Consider the following 17,142-nt stretch of genomic DNA (forward strand, 5'->3'; position numbering starts at 1 on the left):
AACATTTAGTTTGTCTTTTTATTAGACAGGGCAATTTCACAAACAGCAGTTAGCCTGAAAATTACATTCAGAAAGTGCAGCTGACCATGCACAAACACCACACACACACACACACCTGCAAACAAAAGTAACAATCCACCATGTTTGTTGCTCCCCACATTCCGTGTGTTCTCATGTTTAAATTAAAATGGACAAAATCTAAATCGATCACCATCAAAGCAGACGAACCTCAGTCACTAGAGCTACAAGTCATTTCTGTCATTGTACAAAGACTCTGAAGGGCTAGTCTCTGCATTCTAACACCACCCATACAACATCTGCAGCACCACCTCCCTTCTCTTCAGTATCAGCTTATGTGAGGAGAGGGTTCCACAGTTTGGGTGAAACGGCTCCAGAAATCCACTCTGTTGTCTAATAACACTGAGACAGAGCTGGCGATCCCCCAGCAGCGTAACAGAGACTTTACCAAAACACTATACGGCACACAGTTTGTACAAAGTGGTGAGATGGGAGGATTCTGCTCAGTGTCGATCATACACACAGAAGGGGGGGTCACAGGGTGCTTCTGTCACAGTTTATGGCAAACACTGGTTCAAAACATGGGTGAGGCGGTGGTTGATGGTGTTTCTAAAGTAAGGGAAGATTGTGGGAAGTCTCTTAATATTGTTCCACCTGATTCAAAAGCACATAGAACTTACACATCACAGACAACGGGTCCAGTTCAGGTTTGGCTCCTTGTGAGCGGGGTGTGCAGGCGACCAGGTCAGCCCGTAAGGTTTGCTGTGAACTACACATCCCATCCCATTCCAGGAGGCTCTGCTTGGCGTTTGAAATACTGGCCACAGGGATCCAGAATGTGTGAAAACACACATCCACTAAATGACATGGATGACCACACAGCATCACAGCACCAAACTGTTCGTCAGCCTGCTGGTCACAGCAGGAATGGCAACTAAAAAAAATCTGACATCTGTATTCTGTCTTTTTCTCCAGAATATTTGGAAGTGCAACACTTTTGTACTGAAGGTAATTTAAGATTTTTTTCCCCAGCTGCTTGGTTCACAGCATTGTTCAGTTCAGTCAGAGAAACGGCAAATTATAAGTCCATGAATGAAAAGCTCAGCATCCTCCTCTTCTACCTACCGAAAATGCACTCATACTCGAGCAGTATGTGCTCCACTATCTGGTTCTGGTAGACCATGTGGACCGCAATGTTGCCCGTCTCTGTCTCAGGGCGCAGCAGCGTGGGTCCGAACACAATAGCCACACTCTGGGTAGTCATGCGGTTTGCCTCTCCGTGGTCTATCACTCTGGAAAGAGGATTAGAAGAAGACATGAGACTAGTCAGAAATGGTTTTAGGCTCAGTGCAGCTTCAGGGTTTCATCAAGAGAAACAACATCACAGTCATCACACACATCTTCAGGGCTTCAGATCAAGTGCAGAGGGAACGCACACACACACACACACACACACACACACTAACCCTACAACAAGCTCCAGGCAACAGCATTATAGCCTTTTTAAATAGAATCTACATCCTTACATGTAGATGCACAAAACAATAACATATTCATGGAAGGGAGGAAAAAGGAAGATTAAATCCGCCTGCTGGTGTACGTAAACCTCCATATGCTGAATGTCACGCTATAAATTTCCTCAAGAAACACCACTTCATAGGTACAGAATTACAGCAAACACAGTGCCATATAAATGCAAATTGGAAACCTAAGCAAATGTCATTGTGAACATATGATATTGCCACTGGCTGCGTTGGGCTAAGAATACACACTGACTGAGGTTTGTGTGCCCACAGAATGATCAGTGTGAGGGAAGGTACACGCTAACAGTCAAACAGCAGAACAGCTTAGGCCTAACAGTGGTTACAACTCAAGCAGTCCAACTGAATCAACCAGTTTCAAGTTGAGTGTCAGAGCACAAGTGTGAGCACGGCTTCATCACACATTCTCAGCTACGTACACACATTAACCCAAGCACCGATAACTTCATTATGTTCAGAGCATACTGTAACATGGATCAATGTGTTAGCTCAGGTGTCAGGTATCTTCTAGAGAAAGAACCTTTTAATAACTCATCTGGGGAATGTATGTGCCAGAACTGGAACTAATACTACAAAACATTGCTATTATATCTTAGTTTGTGAAACATCAAAACAAAACATAGCAAACAGATAACGCGCCTTGTTAAATTTAATGAGGAACACTAATACCTCTGAAATAAATAAGAATGTTGGGATTGAAACAAACCTGAGAATCTGATCAGTCTTTCTAGAAATCTGATGCTTCAATACATCCACTGTTGGGTTGGGATAAATAACAGTTGGGAAGCATCTCTGCAGTTAAACACTCAGTGGAGGTCTTACATAAGATTATCTTAGACTTTGTTGGTAAGCTGTGAGTAAAGTAAATAAGCAGTGGATACACAGTGTGTGCACTCTTCCTACCTTTGCAGGTGTTTGAAGAGAGCCTGCATTGTATCATGGTTGGGTTTTGGCAGCTTCTTGATTAAGTCTTTGATAGAATTTGCTCTCTGCTTGTAGTCGGAGCATTCTGAAGCAGAAAAACAGCAAATGGATATATGCAGACTGCCATCTTGTGGCCACATTAAGAACTAAAACATCAAGTGACAACATTTTACCAAGGTTAGGGTTACTTTTTAACCCCAACAGAGTTGTGGTTCTCTGGCCCTTGAATGCTTTAATGTTGTCATGTGTCTTCAGAACACAGATGAGCTGGAAAACATTAAACAAGTGACTTACTGATGGCGTTCACAAAGTCACTGAAGGATCCATAAGAGAAGAGAGGCTCAGGAAGTTCCCTGAAGAACATCTTCAGAGCTCCGGTGGTGACGTGGATGTCCTCCCACTTACCGTCAGTTAGATCCACTTTCTCATCTGACACAAACCAATTAGGACGACAAGAGATCATTAGGAAGAGATAATTAATAATACACTGATCCCACACATCATCCAGACTGGCTGCACAATTATGGCCAAACATACTTCTGTGGGCTCTGCACATTGGAGCTTCGCAAACACACACCTACATCTAAAAGTGTCTTCCTATCAGTCATAGATAAGGAGAACAATCTGAGCAGTGGGATGCCCTCAGTTGTATTGGTGCTGCTGTTGGTCCTTTAGCCTTGCTCTGCTGTGGAAAAGTCAGAGTGGACAAAGATCTGCTTTATGACGGAGGGAAACTAAGTGGCAAATAATGAAGTATTACCAGAGAAGCTGTTTTTGGTGCTCCATCCTCTTTGTTAAGAAACCTGATGCTTTCCTCTTCCAGCTAACATTCAACCAGTCAGCATTTGACTAACTTGTCGAGTCATCTTTGAAATCTACACTCTTTTTACATTTTTGGAGAAGTCCACGTCTGTCTATCTGCATAAATACCTGACTGTGGGGGCTGGGAGCGAGACAGATGTGTGTATAAGGGCATTTACTGGTGATCGGGAGAAACTGCAGTGGAAACCTACCATGATTAACAGCAAATCGGAGCTTCTGAATCACTGCCAGGTTCCCGCTCACTCTGTACAGGCCATCAATATTGAGACCTGCAGGGGAGTCAGGAGAGGTGGTGGGACAAAAACAGTCACATTATATATGCACATCTCCTGAAATCACAAGCTGATCACGTGTGGCATTCGCTTACATCTGGGGTGATCCGATCACAAGCTGACCATTCATCCCGTACACACAGAGATCAGTCAGACCACGTGTCGAAGTGGTCCAGGCTGCATACACCTGCATTCTTTTAGCAGTGTGAACTATTTCAAATGTGTCTTGAGCACTGTCAAACGTAACCATACATAAATTTGAATCCTACATCTACACAAATACTCTTTCTGCTCCTGTTTTTCCAGATATGCAGCTCTTCACAGTCAACGTTCCTCTTTAAGCCTGCTGCTTCTCAATGAGTTCTGTGACTATTCTGAAGTTTTTAACCATTATTAACCCAGACGTGATGATTGGCAGGAACACTGTATCTTAAAACGAGGCAACCTTACATTTGCCTGCTTTAATTCAGTGAAATCTGTGACATTTCTGAAAACTGAACCGGATCCACTCCAGACATGGTCTAAAGGTCATCAAATGAATTAAAAGGGAGAATGTGTGAAAGGCCTTCAGGATCAGGCAGCTGTTGATCATACCTGTGTTCTCCACATGGTCGATACACATTTGAACAAAGTTAGGCACAGATGTGTTCTCCCGCTGGCACAGACTGGTCAGACTGCAGCCAAACACCTGATCTGTGGTCAGACAAACACACATTAACTCAACTTCATCCTGTCCCGTAGATGGCCTCCAAAACTGACTGTATTTCAGCTCTGTGACATTTAACATTTTTGTAGATTGGGGGTTCTCGACTGAATCCAGGACGATACCTTTGATGTATCCTTTGTCACGGACAGCCTGATATGTGGGTCGCCGTGTCAGGAACTTCTTCAGCTTCATCCTGGTTTTCTTTTGGTCTGATGAGTCCATGCTCAATGAAGTCTTCATCACTGAGGGAAGACAGGAAGACACTGTCAGGAAGAGGAGTCATAGTCCTAAAGTCAAGCCCGTGGTTCACCATCAACCTGTCCACGTTTCAAATAGATTTTCTCCACTCAGCGACACACCCGCTGAGGACAAAACCCTGGTAATTGGCAGCTCTATAGTCAGAAACGTGGCATTAGCGACACCAGCGACCATAGTCAAATGCATTCCAGGGGCCAGAGCGGGCGACATAGAATCCTATTTAAAACTGCTGGCTAAGGATAAGCGGAAATACGGTAAAATAGTTATTCACGTCGGCGGTAATGACACCCGGTTACGCCAATCAGAGGTCACTAAAATTAATGTTGCATCGGTGTGTAATTTTGCCAAAACAATGTCGGACTCCGTAGTTTTCCCTGGACCCCTGCCAAATCTGACCAGTGATGACATGTTTAGCCGCATGTCCTCATTCAATCGCTGGTTGTCTAGATGGTGTCCAGCAAACAACGTGGGCTACATAGATAATTGGCAATCTTTCTGGAGAAAACCTGGTCTGATGAGGAGAGACGGCATCCATCCCACTTTGGAAGGAGCGGCTCTCATTTCTAGAAATATGGACGAATTTATTAGTCATCCAAAAACATGACAACCCAGGGTTGAGACCAGGATGCAGAGTTGTAGTCTTACACACTTCTCTGCGGCTTTCCACCTGATGCTGCCCCCCCCCCCCCCCCCCAATCAAAAAACACAAAAGGAGCAAAAACTTTAACTGAACAAAAACATCAAACTATTAAATGTGGTTTGTTGAATATTAGATCTCTCCCTTTGAAGTCTCTGTTAGTGAATGATTTGATCTGTGATCATCATATTGATATATTTTGTCTTACAGAAACCTGGCTGCAGCAGGAGGATCATGTTAGCATTAATGAATCAACTCCCTCTGACTATTTAAATGTTCATGTTCCTCCAACCACAGGCAGAGGAGGAGGAGTGGCAGCTATCTTCAGATCAGGGTTACTAATCAGTCCGAGACCCAAGATTAGTTTTAGCTCTTTTGAATCTCTGATTCTCAGTTTTTCCCAAAGTGGAAATCACAAAAAGCTCTTGTGTTTGTTGTTGTGTATCGTCCACCTGGCCCTTATTCTGAGTTTCTGTCTGAATTCTCAGAGTTTTTATCCCAGTTAGTGGTGAGTACAGATAAAGTCATTGTAGTGGGTGACTTTAATATTCATGTAGATGTTGAAAATGACAGCCTAAATATTAACTTTAATTCTATATTAGACTCCATTGGATTTTCTCAAAGTGTTCACAGACCTACTCACTGCCTTAATCATACCCTTGACCTTGTGCTGACTTATGGCATTGAGAGTGAACAGTTAACAGTGTTCCCTCATAACTCTGTCTTGTCTGACCATTTTTTAATAACTTTTGAATTTACATTACTTGACTACACGGTTTCTGAGAAGAATTCTACATATAGAAGGTGTCTGTCAGAGAATGCTGTAACCAGATTTAAAGAGTTGATTTCATCATCCTTTTCTTCACTGCCATGTGCTGATATGACAGAGGACGGCTACCTAAATTTTACTCCAGTAGAACTTGACTCTCTTGTTGACAGCACTATAGCTTCAATGCGTACAACACTGGACAATGTTGCCCCTCTGAAAAGGAAGGTAATCAGTCAGAAGAGGTTGGCTCCTTGGTATAATTCACAGCTGCGTGCGTTAAAGCAGACTGCAAGAAAGCTGGAGAGACAGTGGCGTTCCTCTAATTTAGAAGAGTCTCAATTAGTCTGGAAAGATAGTTTAATAACGTATAAGAAAGCACTTCGTAAAGCTAAAACTGCTTATTATTCATCATTGATAGAAGAGAATAAGAACAATCCCAGGTTTCTTTTCAGCACTGTAGCCAGGCTGACAAAGAGTCCGAGCTCTGTTGAGCCATGTATTCCTTTAACTCTCAGCAGTGATGATTTCATGAGATTCTTCATCAATAAAATTGTTTCTATCAGAGAGAAGATTAATGGAATCCTTCCCACTATTATCACTGATGTATCATCAAGTAGAGCAGCTTTAGAAGTATCTTTCGAACCTGAATTGTATTTAGACGGCTTCTGCCCAGTTGATCTTTCTGAGCTAACAACAGCAATAGTCTCTTCTAAACCATCAACTTGTATGTTAGACCCAATCCCAACCAGACTGTTCAAGGAGGTTTTCCCCTTAATTGACACTTCCATATTGGATTTGATCAGTCGGTCTTTGTTGACAGGATATGTACCTCAGACTTTTAAGGTTGCTGTAATTAAACCTTTACTTAAAAAACCTACTCTTGATTCAGAAGTGTTGGCTAATTATCGACCTATATCCAATCTCCCTTTTTTGTCTAAAGTTGTTGAAAAAATAGTTGCAGTTCAACTTTGTGATCATTTACATAGAAATAATCTGTTTGAAGAGTTTCAGTCAGGATTCAGAGTGCATCATAGCACAGAAACAGCACTGGTGAAAGTTACCAATGATCTCCTCTTAGCTTCTGATAGCGGACTTGTTTCTGTGCTTGTCCTGTTGGATCTCAGTGCTGCATTTGATATAATCGATCACAGCATTCTGTTACAGAGACTTGAACATGTTATTGGGATTAAAGGAACTGCATTAGGCTGGTTTAAGTCATATTTATCTGATAGATTCCAGTTTGTTATTGGAAATGAAGAATATTGTTTTTTGTTGGAATAAACCTTTTTTGAACTTGAAGAACTGCATCTGGGTCCTACCTCCTCCACCGTCTGTGACATTCCTCATTCTTTTTTCTTTATTTTCTGATCATGTAGAGAGAGGGATCGCAGGTGCAGGGCTCATTTAAATATGATTTGCATATTTAAGTAGGGGCGTGGACAGGGAGGAGTCAGGTACTCTGAAATGTGCGCTCAGTTCCACGTTGATTGGGATGTAGAAAGGAAATGTGCTTGGATTCATGCGTGCGCACACATTGATACATCCGAATATTTTTTTGCGTTGGAGGGCATTTTGGTTTGAGCGTACGCCATGTTTCAGTAGGAAATCCACGCAAGTCTTTGTACATGAGGCCCATGGTAGTCTACAGCAGAATGGCTGAAAAGCAAGATTCAAGGTGCTGCAATGGTCCAATTAAAGTCCAGATCTCAATCTGATTGAGATGCTGTGCTGGGAGCTCACAAGGGATGTGAATTGAGGGTTGGTTGCAAACCTGTAAGCAACATTGTAAAAAAGAGTGGGCAAAAACTCCTCCATGTCAATATAAGAGATTGATAACGATACAGAGAAAACATTGGCCTCAAATTGTTGCTGCTAAAGGTGGTTCTACAAGCATAGAAATACTGTGTATTTGCTGTATGTACTCCCTGTTCAAAGTGTTACCATGGAGACATCATCAGACTCAGCTTTTCTCACCTCTGTTTTTCTTGGAGTCTCGGTGGTCCTTCTCTTTGTCCTGTTTCTCGGCTCCTGGGGACTCTGGCATGTCCTCCTCAATGGCCTCATCTGACTCCCATGCCTAGACCAAAGGAAACATTTAAGATTAACTTGGGTCAGATGAGCTGGGTGTTTTTTCTTATGTCCCATCTTTTTTGTTCAAGTTGTTTTTAGACAGGTGTTTACTGTGATTTCAGTTCTGCTGCTGTTATACAGAGAAAAAGCCTGGAATGAATTACGGGTATCTTTTTCACATTGATGGTAAAACTCTGAGGATGTCCACTCACATGCGTGTTAATAGTCTCTGTGAGGGCCCAATACCAGTCATTGATGACGCTGTCAATCTCTGACTGTATCAGCAACTCTGTGCCCTGTTGGGTCTTCAGCTGGGGGAGGGAAACAATCGTAGGTCAAATATAAGCAAACTTGTTGGATATCTGGACCCAGAAGCTCAAAGTTGGTAGCAGCAGCACTGTGCGCAGTACCTCAATGACGTGTTTCTTGCTGGACTTTTCCTTGGAGGCCCAGTCCACTATTGCCCCACGCAAATCAACGGTGAACTCTGGCTTTGACTGATTGCTGCCAAACTTCTGGAAATAAGAATCAAGACATAGAATGAGAGTTGCTGCCTGATACACATGTGATATGATGAGGACATACTGCTGTCTGCAGAAGGAGTTTGACAGGAAAGGAAACCAGGCAGAGTTTCATTCCAAAATGCTGTGAACTTAACTTTCTGCCCAATGCTCCACAGAAAGCACTGAGATAGAATATTAGAACGGCGAGTACGCATCATAATAATGACATAATAACCGGAATAAACTGTTACATTTAATAATATCTGCACTGTATCCCCAGACTGAGGCTACGGTCACACTGCAGTTGCAAGTGACCTGAATCAGATTTTTTCACTCACATGTGACCCATATCTGATTTGCTTTTGGCAGTGTGAACAGAACAAGTCGCATTTAATCTGATATTTTTCGAATCAGAATCAGGCCACGGACGCCCCTTCAGGGCAGCGAGGCGAGGACAGGAGATCCTTGGGCCAGAGAGGACAGGCGTGGGTCCACCTGGACTCCCACTGGTAAAGTCAGTGGTGGGGGTGTGCCCACCTGGGCTTCCATGGGTGACGGCGGGGACAAGGATGAGCCCACCTGGGCTTCCATAGGCCACTCGGCCCACCCTGGCGATGCCCACAGCCCCCTCCTCGAGGAGCGGCTTCCAGACGTTCCCAAATTGGGGTGGGCAGGTGGGACTCTGACCACCGGAGCAGGCTCGGTCGTGGCAACAGGCTCGGTCGTGGCAACAGTCTTGGTCATGGCTGGAACCACAGTCGTGGGTCGTGGCAGAGTCAGCGGGCTGCTGGGACAGGACCTTGTCAGCAGAGTGCTGGTAAAGGACCTCGGCGGCAGCAGGCGGCTGGGGCAGGACGGCCTCGAAGGAGACCAGCTCTGGCGTGGAGACCGACTGGAAGGCCGGTTGGACAGGTCTTTCATTACTTACAATATTATTATAATTATAAATGATTGTTGCGCTGGCCTTATTGGAAGCAAGTCTGTGTAGCTCTCAATTTTGTTTGTCGTTTATACAATTATATGTAATTTTTAGTTTTTATCTAAACTTTTTTATTGATTTTTATTGATCTGCTATTTTTATTTATTCATTTTTTGACAATGTGCACTGCTCCCAGTACTAGAGCAGTGTACACAAGAGAAGACCTGTTGGCACTGTCAGAGATTGGGCGCTGAATTAAACATCCAATTCCGACCGAGCTAAAAAAGCTGTACCGTGGATGCAGAGCTAAACTAAAGGCAAAAAGGGACAACAAGAGGTGGAGGTACAAGCCTTTTCTACCCTCTGTGATTATGGGAAACACTAACTCGCTACCAAACAAGTGTGATGAGCTAGAGGCACTTGTGCGGAACCAACGGCTGTATAAGGAGAGCAGTTTGATCTGTCTGTCTGAGTCCTGGCTGAACGACAACAAACCAGACTTATGTGTGGATATACCTGGCTTCACAGCCATACGAGCGGATCGTGAACAGAGTACGAGCGGTAAGCGGAAAGGCGGGGTTATTATCCTGATTTTTAATCAGAGATGGGTTAACCCCCGCAATGTGACCGTTAAGGAGAGGATATGTTGTCCAGACATTGAACTGCTGTCAGTTGGTTTCCGTGCGTTCTATACGCCCAGAGAGTTCCCATATACAGTCATCATGGTTGTTTACATTCCACCGAGGGCAGCACCGACAACGTTGTGTGACGTCATCCATAACGTCGTTGCTAGAATACAAACTCGGCATCCTGAGGCATTCATTGCAATCACACGGGATTTAATCCATGTCTCTCTATCCTACTGACTGACTGGCTTTGTACAGTATGTGGACTTACAGGACAATCAGTGCTGTTACATGAGTGCCATCGGATCGGATTAATGGCTGAATTACAATAAGACTGAGTTATTCAGCTCATGTAGACACCTTAATCTGACAAAAAAATGGATCAGATCGGGTTACTTGCGATCGAATTAAGACCCCGAGATAACTCGATCCAAATGTACACTGAACATGCATGTAGACGACAGTGGATCGGTTCTGCGCAGGCTCAGGATTTTTTCCCCACGATCGTCACCCGGAAGTCGAAGGAGACGATATTACTGTTTTTGTCATCGCCGTCGGAAAGAAATAAACAATGCAATGGAGAATGCGCCGTTGTGCATCGCGTTTGTGCCATAACCAGCTCATCACAGATGGAGAGGGACGTAGCTTCATCTTGCTCATCATTCGCCATCTTTCTGAATGCCTGAGTTTGTTGTTGTTGGCGGTGAAGACGTCAACAGGAAGTGGCTCTATTAGCGATAGTTGAAATGGGTACAGTGCTACCTATCGTACCGGGGTATTGCATGCTTTGTGCCAGTGATTCCATTCATTCACCGCCATATATCCAAGGATAATTACCCTCCGATAAGGAGCAGAACCCAACTACAGCTGTTATCGAGTTAATCTCATCATGTAGACCCACTGTGTGTCACTTCCACCACTATGTAGATCTGATCACAGCATGGTCTATCTACAACCCACGTACAGACCTTATGTACAAAGACTTCCTGTTACCAGATCTTTCCGGAAGTGGTCACCAGAAGCGTGTGATGCATTGAGAGACTGCTTTGATGTCACAGACTGGGCTGTACAGCTGGAGGAAGAAGAAATGGCCATTGACATGGACAGGAGGGTCAGCACCATCACTGACTACATTAACTTTTGTAGGGACACTGTGATTCCAGTGAGGACTGGAAGGTGCTATCCTAATAATAAACCATGGATCACCAGTGACATCAAAGACCTGCTGAACCAGAAAAAGATGGCGTTCCAGAATGGGGATGGAGAAAGGTGGAGGAATGTACAACGGGAGCTTAAAAAGACTAAGGCGGAGTACAAGAAAAAGGTAGAGAGACAGCCAAGCCTCCTCCTCTGCCTGACTGCACCTCCACCTCTGCAGCAACTCTCACCATCAGGCTTCTTCTGTCCAGCTGTACCTCCACCTCTGCGGTAGCTTCCAGCACCAGGCATCCTGAGCCCAGCTGCACATCCACCTCTGCGGCAGTTTCCACCGCCAGGCCTCCTGAACCCAACCACACCTCCACCTCTGCAGCAGCTTCCACCACTAGACCTCCTGAGCCCAGCTGCTCCTCCACCTCTGCGGTAGCTTCCAGCACCAGGCCTCCTGAGCCCAGCTGCACCTCCACCTCTGCGGTAGCTTCCAGCACCAGGCCTCCTGAGCCCAGCTGCACCTCCACATGTGGCTGCTCCCACAGCCTGACCTCCCCGTTTCACCTGCTCCTCCACATCTGCAGCAACTCCCACCACTTACCCTCCTCTGTCCAGCTGCACCCCCACCCCATCTCTAAAATTGATAGCAACATCACTCCTGTCGTCATCCCTCCGCTACAACCTCTTTGTCTAATTATAGATGAGTTTTGAGCTGAGCTCAGGAGACTTCTGTCAGAAAGGGCTGCAGGCCCAGATGGAGTCTGTCCAAGGCTTCTGAGAGACTGTGCTGGTCAACTAGCAGTCCCTCTTCATAGGCTCTTCAATATGAGCCTTCAGATGGAAAAAGTCCCAGTGCTGTGGAAAGCTTCTTGTCTCATACCGGTGCCCAAATTAGGGAAACCGGTGGTGCTGAATGACTACAGACCGGTGGCTTTGACATCTCATATCATGAAGACCTTGGAGAGACTCCTTGTTAGTCGCATGAGATTGCAGGTTGCTGAGGATCTTGAACCCCTCCAGTTTGCCTACCAGTAACACATAGGAGTGGAAGACGCGATTCTGTACATGCTGCATTGGGCATATGCTTATCTGGATGTGCCTGGTTCATATGTGAGAATCATGTTCTTTGACTTCTCCAGTGCCTTCAACACTATACAGCCTCCCATACTGAAAGATCAGCTTCTAGGTATGGGTGTGTTCCCCTCCCTGACATAGTGGATTATAGACTATTAGACTGCCAGACCACAGTATGTCAGGATGGGGAGATGTGTTTCTGGAACACTGGAATGCAGTACTGGGGCTCTGCAGGGTACTGTTTTGGCTCCTTTTCTTTTCACCCTGTACACATCAGACTTCAGGTACAACTCAGAGTCCTGCCACATACAGAAGTATTCGGATGATACGGTTGCTGTGGCATGTGTGTGCTGTGGACAGGAGAAGGAGTAAAGGGACCTTGTGGAGTCCTTCTATGGCTGGACCAAAAATAACTTTTTGCTCCTGAACACTACCAAAACCAAAGAGATGGTGGTGGACTTCGGGAGATGTAAAACTCCATACCAGTTAGTCTGCATTTATGGAGGGGAGATAGAGACTGTTCAGACCTGCAAATACCTGGGGGTGGTGCTGGATAATAAACTGGAGTGGTCTGCCAACATAGAAGCAGTGAACAGGCCAGAGCCGTCTCTTCTTCCTGAGACGTCTCAGGTCCTTCATTGTCTGTAGTGATATGATATGTATGTTTTATCACACTATCACTGAGAGGGCACTGTTCTATGCTGTTGTCTGCTAGGGGAGTTGCACTACAGACAAAAACTGTTGGCGTCTGGACAAACTGGTAAAAAAGGCCAGTTCTGTAGTAGGTAGAAGACAAGTGAGAGGCTCATCTCACTGCACTACAGGACTGAGAGGTTCAGGAGGTCCTTTGTCCCAATAGCCATAAGGCTTTTTAACAGTGACTGCTGAAATGTTCTTCTTAAATTTATTTATTCATTTCGTCATTGATTATTATTATTATTATTGTTGTTGTGTAGTATGCAATCATTGTAAATATTTATTATTTTTTGAGCTACTCGACTTATTTGAATTCCCCCCACTGGGGGATGAATAAAGTATTTTTCTATTTCTATTATTATTAAATGGACTGTACTTGTATAGCACTTTTCTAGTCTAACTGACCACTCAAAGCGCTTCACTACATGCCGCATTCACCCACTCACACGCACTCATACAGCACGTCTTAGGATATGTAACTATGTGCTTTTTTCTAATCATTCATACACACATTAATTCCCCAATGATACACTGGGAGGCAACGTGAGTTTCAGTGTCTTGCCCAGTGTTGTAGCCCGGGGAAGCCAGAGTCGAACCACGACCTTCCGATTGGTGGGCAACTGCTCTTCCTCCTGAGCTACAGCTCTTGTTAGTGTTGCTCTGCTCAGATGTGCTTGTTTCCTGCCGTTTCCATAGTGACAGCGGCGCGCCAGAGAAATTCCATAAACTCCATTGTGGCGTGGGCTTTGGGCATGATGTCATCAATGATCAACTGCACATGCGGGTCACTTCAGGAGCGTGAGCTGTTCACACAGCAATCCGTAGACAGGCATTTTGAAACGTGCGAGTATACATACACATATTTAGTATTACAAGAAAAGCAGAAACTTTCCATTAGTTCTTGTTATCAGCATATCAATGAACACAAAGTCTTTGGTTTAGGTGTTGTTAAGATTTTCAACAACAAAATCTGACCATTGTTTTGTCATACTGGATTTACCGCCACAAGGAAAAGGAAAAATCTAATAACATGTATTCATATATAACCTCTTTATGGCCTAGAAGTGTTGGTTTGCATTGACAGTGACCTGGACTGCTATATATGTGTGTGTGGTGTTTGTGTAAGGGCTTCTTTAATAAGGTCCAGTGATGCTGTGTGTATTTCTAAACCCTGACTGAGCACAAGAACCAGCTGGAACGTGCCACCGTGTGCACACGATACTGCCCATAAGAATAAAAAATCTCAGAGTTAGAACTGAAGTTGGACACTGGTTAGATACTTTGAGCAGCTCATTTGTATAGACAGAAACTTCTTGAGAGTGAAAATTAAATGAGAGCCAAATTAGGTGATTATACAGAAACAAAGATAAGGGAAAAGTCAAAGAGATAAACAGAATGTTACAAATGGCTCAGAAACAGGAGAGGCTAATGGGATACATACCCAGGAGGTGCTGACCCCTTGACCCTTTGCAAAGAGGAGGGAGGAACTCTGCAGTACGGTCCACGAGGAGGTCCAGTTCTTCCTGTTTGTCAGGGTTAAACACATCAACAACAATCTACACATTGAAAAAAATAGTATGTAAAATAAATTATGATTTTAAAAAATTCATTCCAACCTGACTTTCTTTCCATTCTCTGTGATTTTGGTGACATTGAGGACTCCACATTTCTCTGAGGGCTGTGGAGAAAAGACACCGGAACGCATATAAAAACATGCACAGAAGCATACACACATGCTAATAGCTGTTGTTTCCTCATGTCCTGTCCAACTCTCACCAGCAAGTGACACCCTGATGCTCGTGTTAACACTTGTAACGAGAGTTATTGGCAATGTGTAAACTGGATGCAGTGAGATGTGGGGTGCAGCATGCAACAGATGGAGTGTGAGTCTAGAGAGCCCTGCTTCAGTGTCGAAGCATACGAAGAGGCACAACATTGTGAGAAGCTAAAAACTAAGAGCTCACTACAAGAGGGCACATGAAGTCTGAGGTCAGTAAAGAGAAAATCAAGGATGAATATTCTGAACTGGAAACACAACATACAGATCATCTGTAAAGTATTGACACTCCACTCCACTTTTTCCACAATATCCCATGTTACAGCCTTATTCGACAATAGAATAAATTAATCTTTTACCTCAGTACTCTACATACAATGTCCCATAATGTCAAAGTGAAGCAAGTTTGTTTTTTTAAACTTTATAAGAATAAGAATAATCCCAGGTTTCTTTTCAGCACTGAAGCCGGACTGACAAAGAGTCCGAGCTCTGTTGAGCCATGTATTCCTTTAACTCTCAGCAGTGATGATTTCATGAGATTCTTCATCAATAAAATTATTTCTAGCAGAGAGAAGATTAATGGAATCCTTCCCACTATTATCACTGATGTATCATCAAGTAGAGCAGCTTTAGAAGTATCTTTAGAACCTGATTTGTATTTAGACAGCTTCTGCCCAGTTGATCTTTCTGAGCTAACAACAGCAATAGTCTCTTCTAAACCATCAACTTGTATTTTAGACCCAATCCCAACCAGACTGTTCAAGGAGGTTTTCCCCTTAACTGACACTTCCATATTGGATTTGATCAATCGGTCTTTGTTGATAGGATATGTACCTCAGACTTTTAAGGTTGCTGTAATTAAACCTTTACTTAAAAAACCTACTCTTGATTCAGAAGTGTTGGCTAATTATCGACCTATATCCAATCTCCCTTTTTTGTCTAAAGTTCTTGAAAAAAATAGTTGCAGTTCAACTTTGTGATCATTTACATAGAAATAATCTGTTTGAAGAGTTTCAGTCAGGATTCAGAGTGCATCATAGCACAGAAACAGCACTGGTGAAAGTTACCAATGATCTCCTGTTAGCTTCTGATAGCGGACTTGTTTCTGTGCTTGTCCTGTTGGATCTCAGTGCTGCATTTGATACGATCGATCACAGCATTCTGTTACAGAGACTTGAACATGTTATTGGGATTAAAGGAACTGCATTAGGCTGCTTTAAGTCATATTTATCTGATAGATTCCAGTTTGTTCTTGTAAATGAAGAATCTTCCTCACACACCAGAGTAAGTCATGGAGTTCCTCAGGGTTCTGTGCTTGGACCGATTCTTTTTACTTTATACATGCTTCCATTAGGTAACATTATTAGACAGCATGGCATAAATTTCCATTGATATGCTGATGATACTCAGCTGTACTTATCTATGAAACCAGATGAAACCAATAGGTTGGTCAGACTACAAGCCTGTCTTAAAGACATAAAGACCTGGATGACTCAGAACTTTCTGCTTTTAAATTCAGACAAAACTGAAGTTGTTCTCTTTGGACCCGAGCGCTTCAGGGAGAAATTGTCTCGTTATATAGTTACTCTAGATGGTATTTTCTTGGCTTCTAGTTCTACAGTGAGGAACCTTGGAGTTATTTTTGACCAGAATTCATCATTTGACGCACATATAAAACTGGTTTCTAGGACTGCCTTCTTTCACCTTCGTAATATTGCTAAAATCAGGAACATCCTGTCTCAGGGTGATGCAGAGAAACTAGTTCATGCATTTGTTACTTCAGGATTGGACTACTGTAATTCCTTATTATTGGGCTGTCCCACATATTCTCTGAAAAGCCTCCAGCTGATCCAAAATGCTGCAGCCAGAGTTCTGATGAGAACTAACAGGAGAGATCATGTTTCTCCAGTTTTAGCTTCTCTTCATTGGCTCCCTGTTAAATTCAGAATAGAATTTAAGATTCTTCTCCTCACATATAAAGCTCTTAATGACCGAGCTCCATCATATCTTAAAGATCTCATTGTAAGATATTTTCCTAACAGAGCACTTTGCTCCCAAACTGCAGGTTTACTTGTTGTTCCCAGAGTTTCTAAAAGTAGAATGGGAGGCAGAGCCTTCAGTTATCAGGCCCCTCTCTTGTGGAATAAGCTGCCAGTAAATGTCCAGGAAGCAGACACCCTTTCCACTTTTAAGATTAGGCTTAAAACTTTCCTTTTTGATAAAGCTTATAGTTAGGGATGGCTCAGGTAATCCTGAAACATCCCATAGTTAAGCTGCTATAGGCTTAGACTGCTGGGGGACCTCATCTGTCACACCTTTCCTCACTTTGCTCTCTTTTTCCCCCTGTTTAATTTCTCAAATGATATTATGTCCATGTGACA

At 43.6% G+C, this 17,142-nt stretch overlaps 1 protein-coding gene across 3 annotated transcripts in view; it reads right to left on the reverse strand.

Annotated features, from left to right (window-relative positions):
* The window catches only part of arhgap12b (Rho GTPase activating protein 12b), a 96,255-nt gene continuing 79,113 nt past the window's right edge, over positions 1 to 17,142 (reverse strand). For 2 of the 3 annotated variants that reach the window (XM_072378420.1, XM_072378418.1), the window contains exons 7-17: positions 14,601 to 14,662; positions 14,426 to 14,507; positions 8,428 to 8,532; positions 8,230 to 8,328; positions 7,922 to 8,024; positions 4,406 to 4,525; positions 4,172 to 4,270; positions 3,497 to 3,574; positions 2,778 to 2,912; positions 2,463 to 2,568; positions 1 to 1,310 (exon numbers count right to left, since the gene is read on the reverse strand). In XM_072378420.1, the coding sequence (XP_072234521.1) occupies positions 1,136 to 1,310; positions 2,463 to 2,568; positions 2,778 to 2,912; positions 3,497 to 3,574; positions 4,172 to 4,270; positions 4,406 to 4,525; positions 7,922 to 8,024; positions 8,230 to 8,328; positions 8,428 to 8,532; positions 14,426 to 14,507; positions 14,601 to 14,662 (1,164 nt within the window). In that variant the 3' untranslated portion in view covers positions 1 to 1,135. The remainder of the gene's footprint in view (positions 1,311 to 2,462; positions 2,569 to 2,777; positions 2,913 to 3,496; positions 3,575 to 4,171; positions 4,271 to 4,405; positions 4,526 to 7,921; positions 8,025 to 8,229; positions 8,329 to 8,427; positions 8,533 to 14,425; positions 14,508 to 14,600; positions 14,663 to 17,142) is intronic. The other variant, XM_072378419.1, reaches the window with a different exon arrangement.

Source organism: Leuresthes tenuis, unplaced genomic scaffold (assembly GCF_036924035.1).
Source record: "Leuresthes tenuis unplaced genomic scaffold, fLeuTen1.0.hap1 SCAF_24, whole genome shotgun sequence".
Classification (NCBI taxonomy): Eukaryota; Metazoa; Chordata; class Actinopteri; order Atheriniformes; family Atherinopsidae; genus Leuresthes; species Leuresthes tenuis.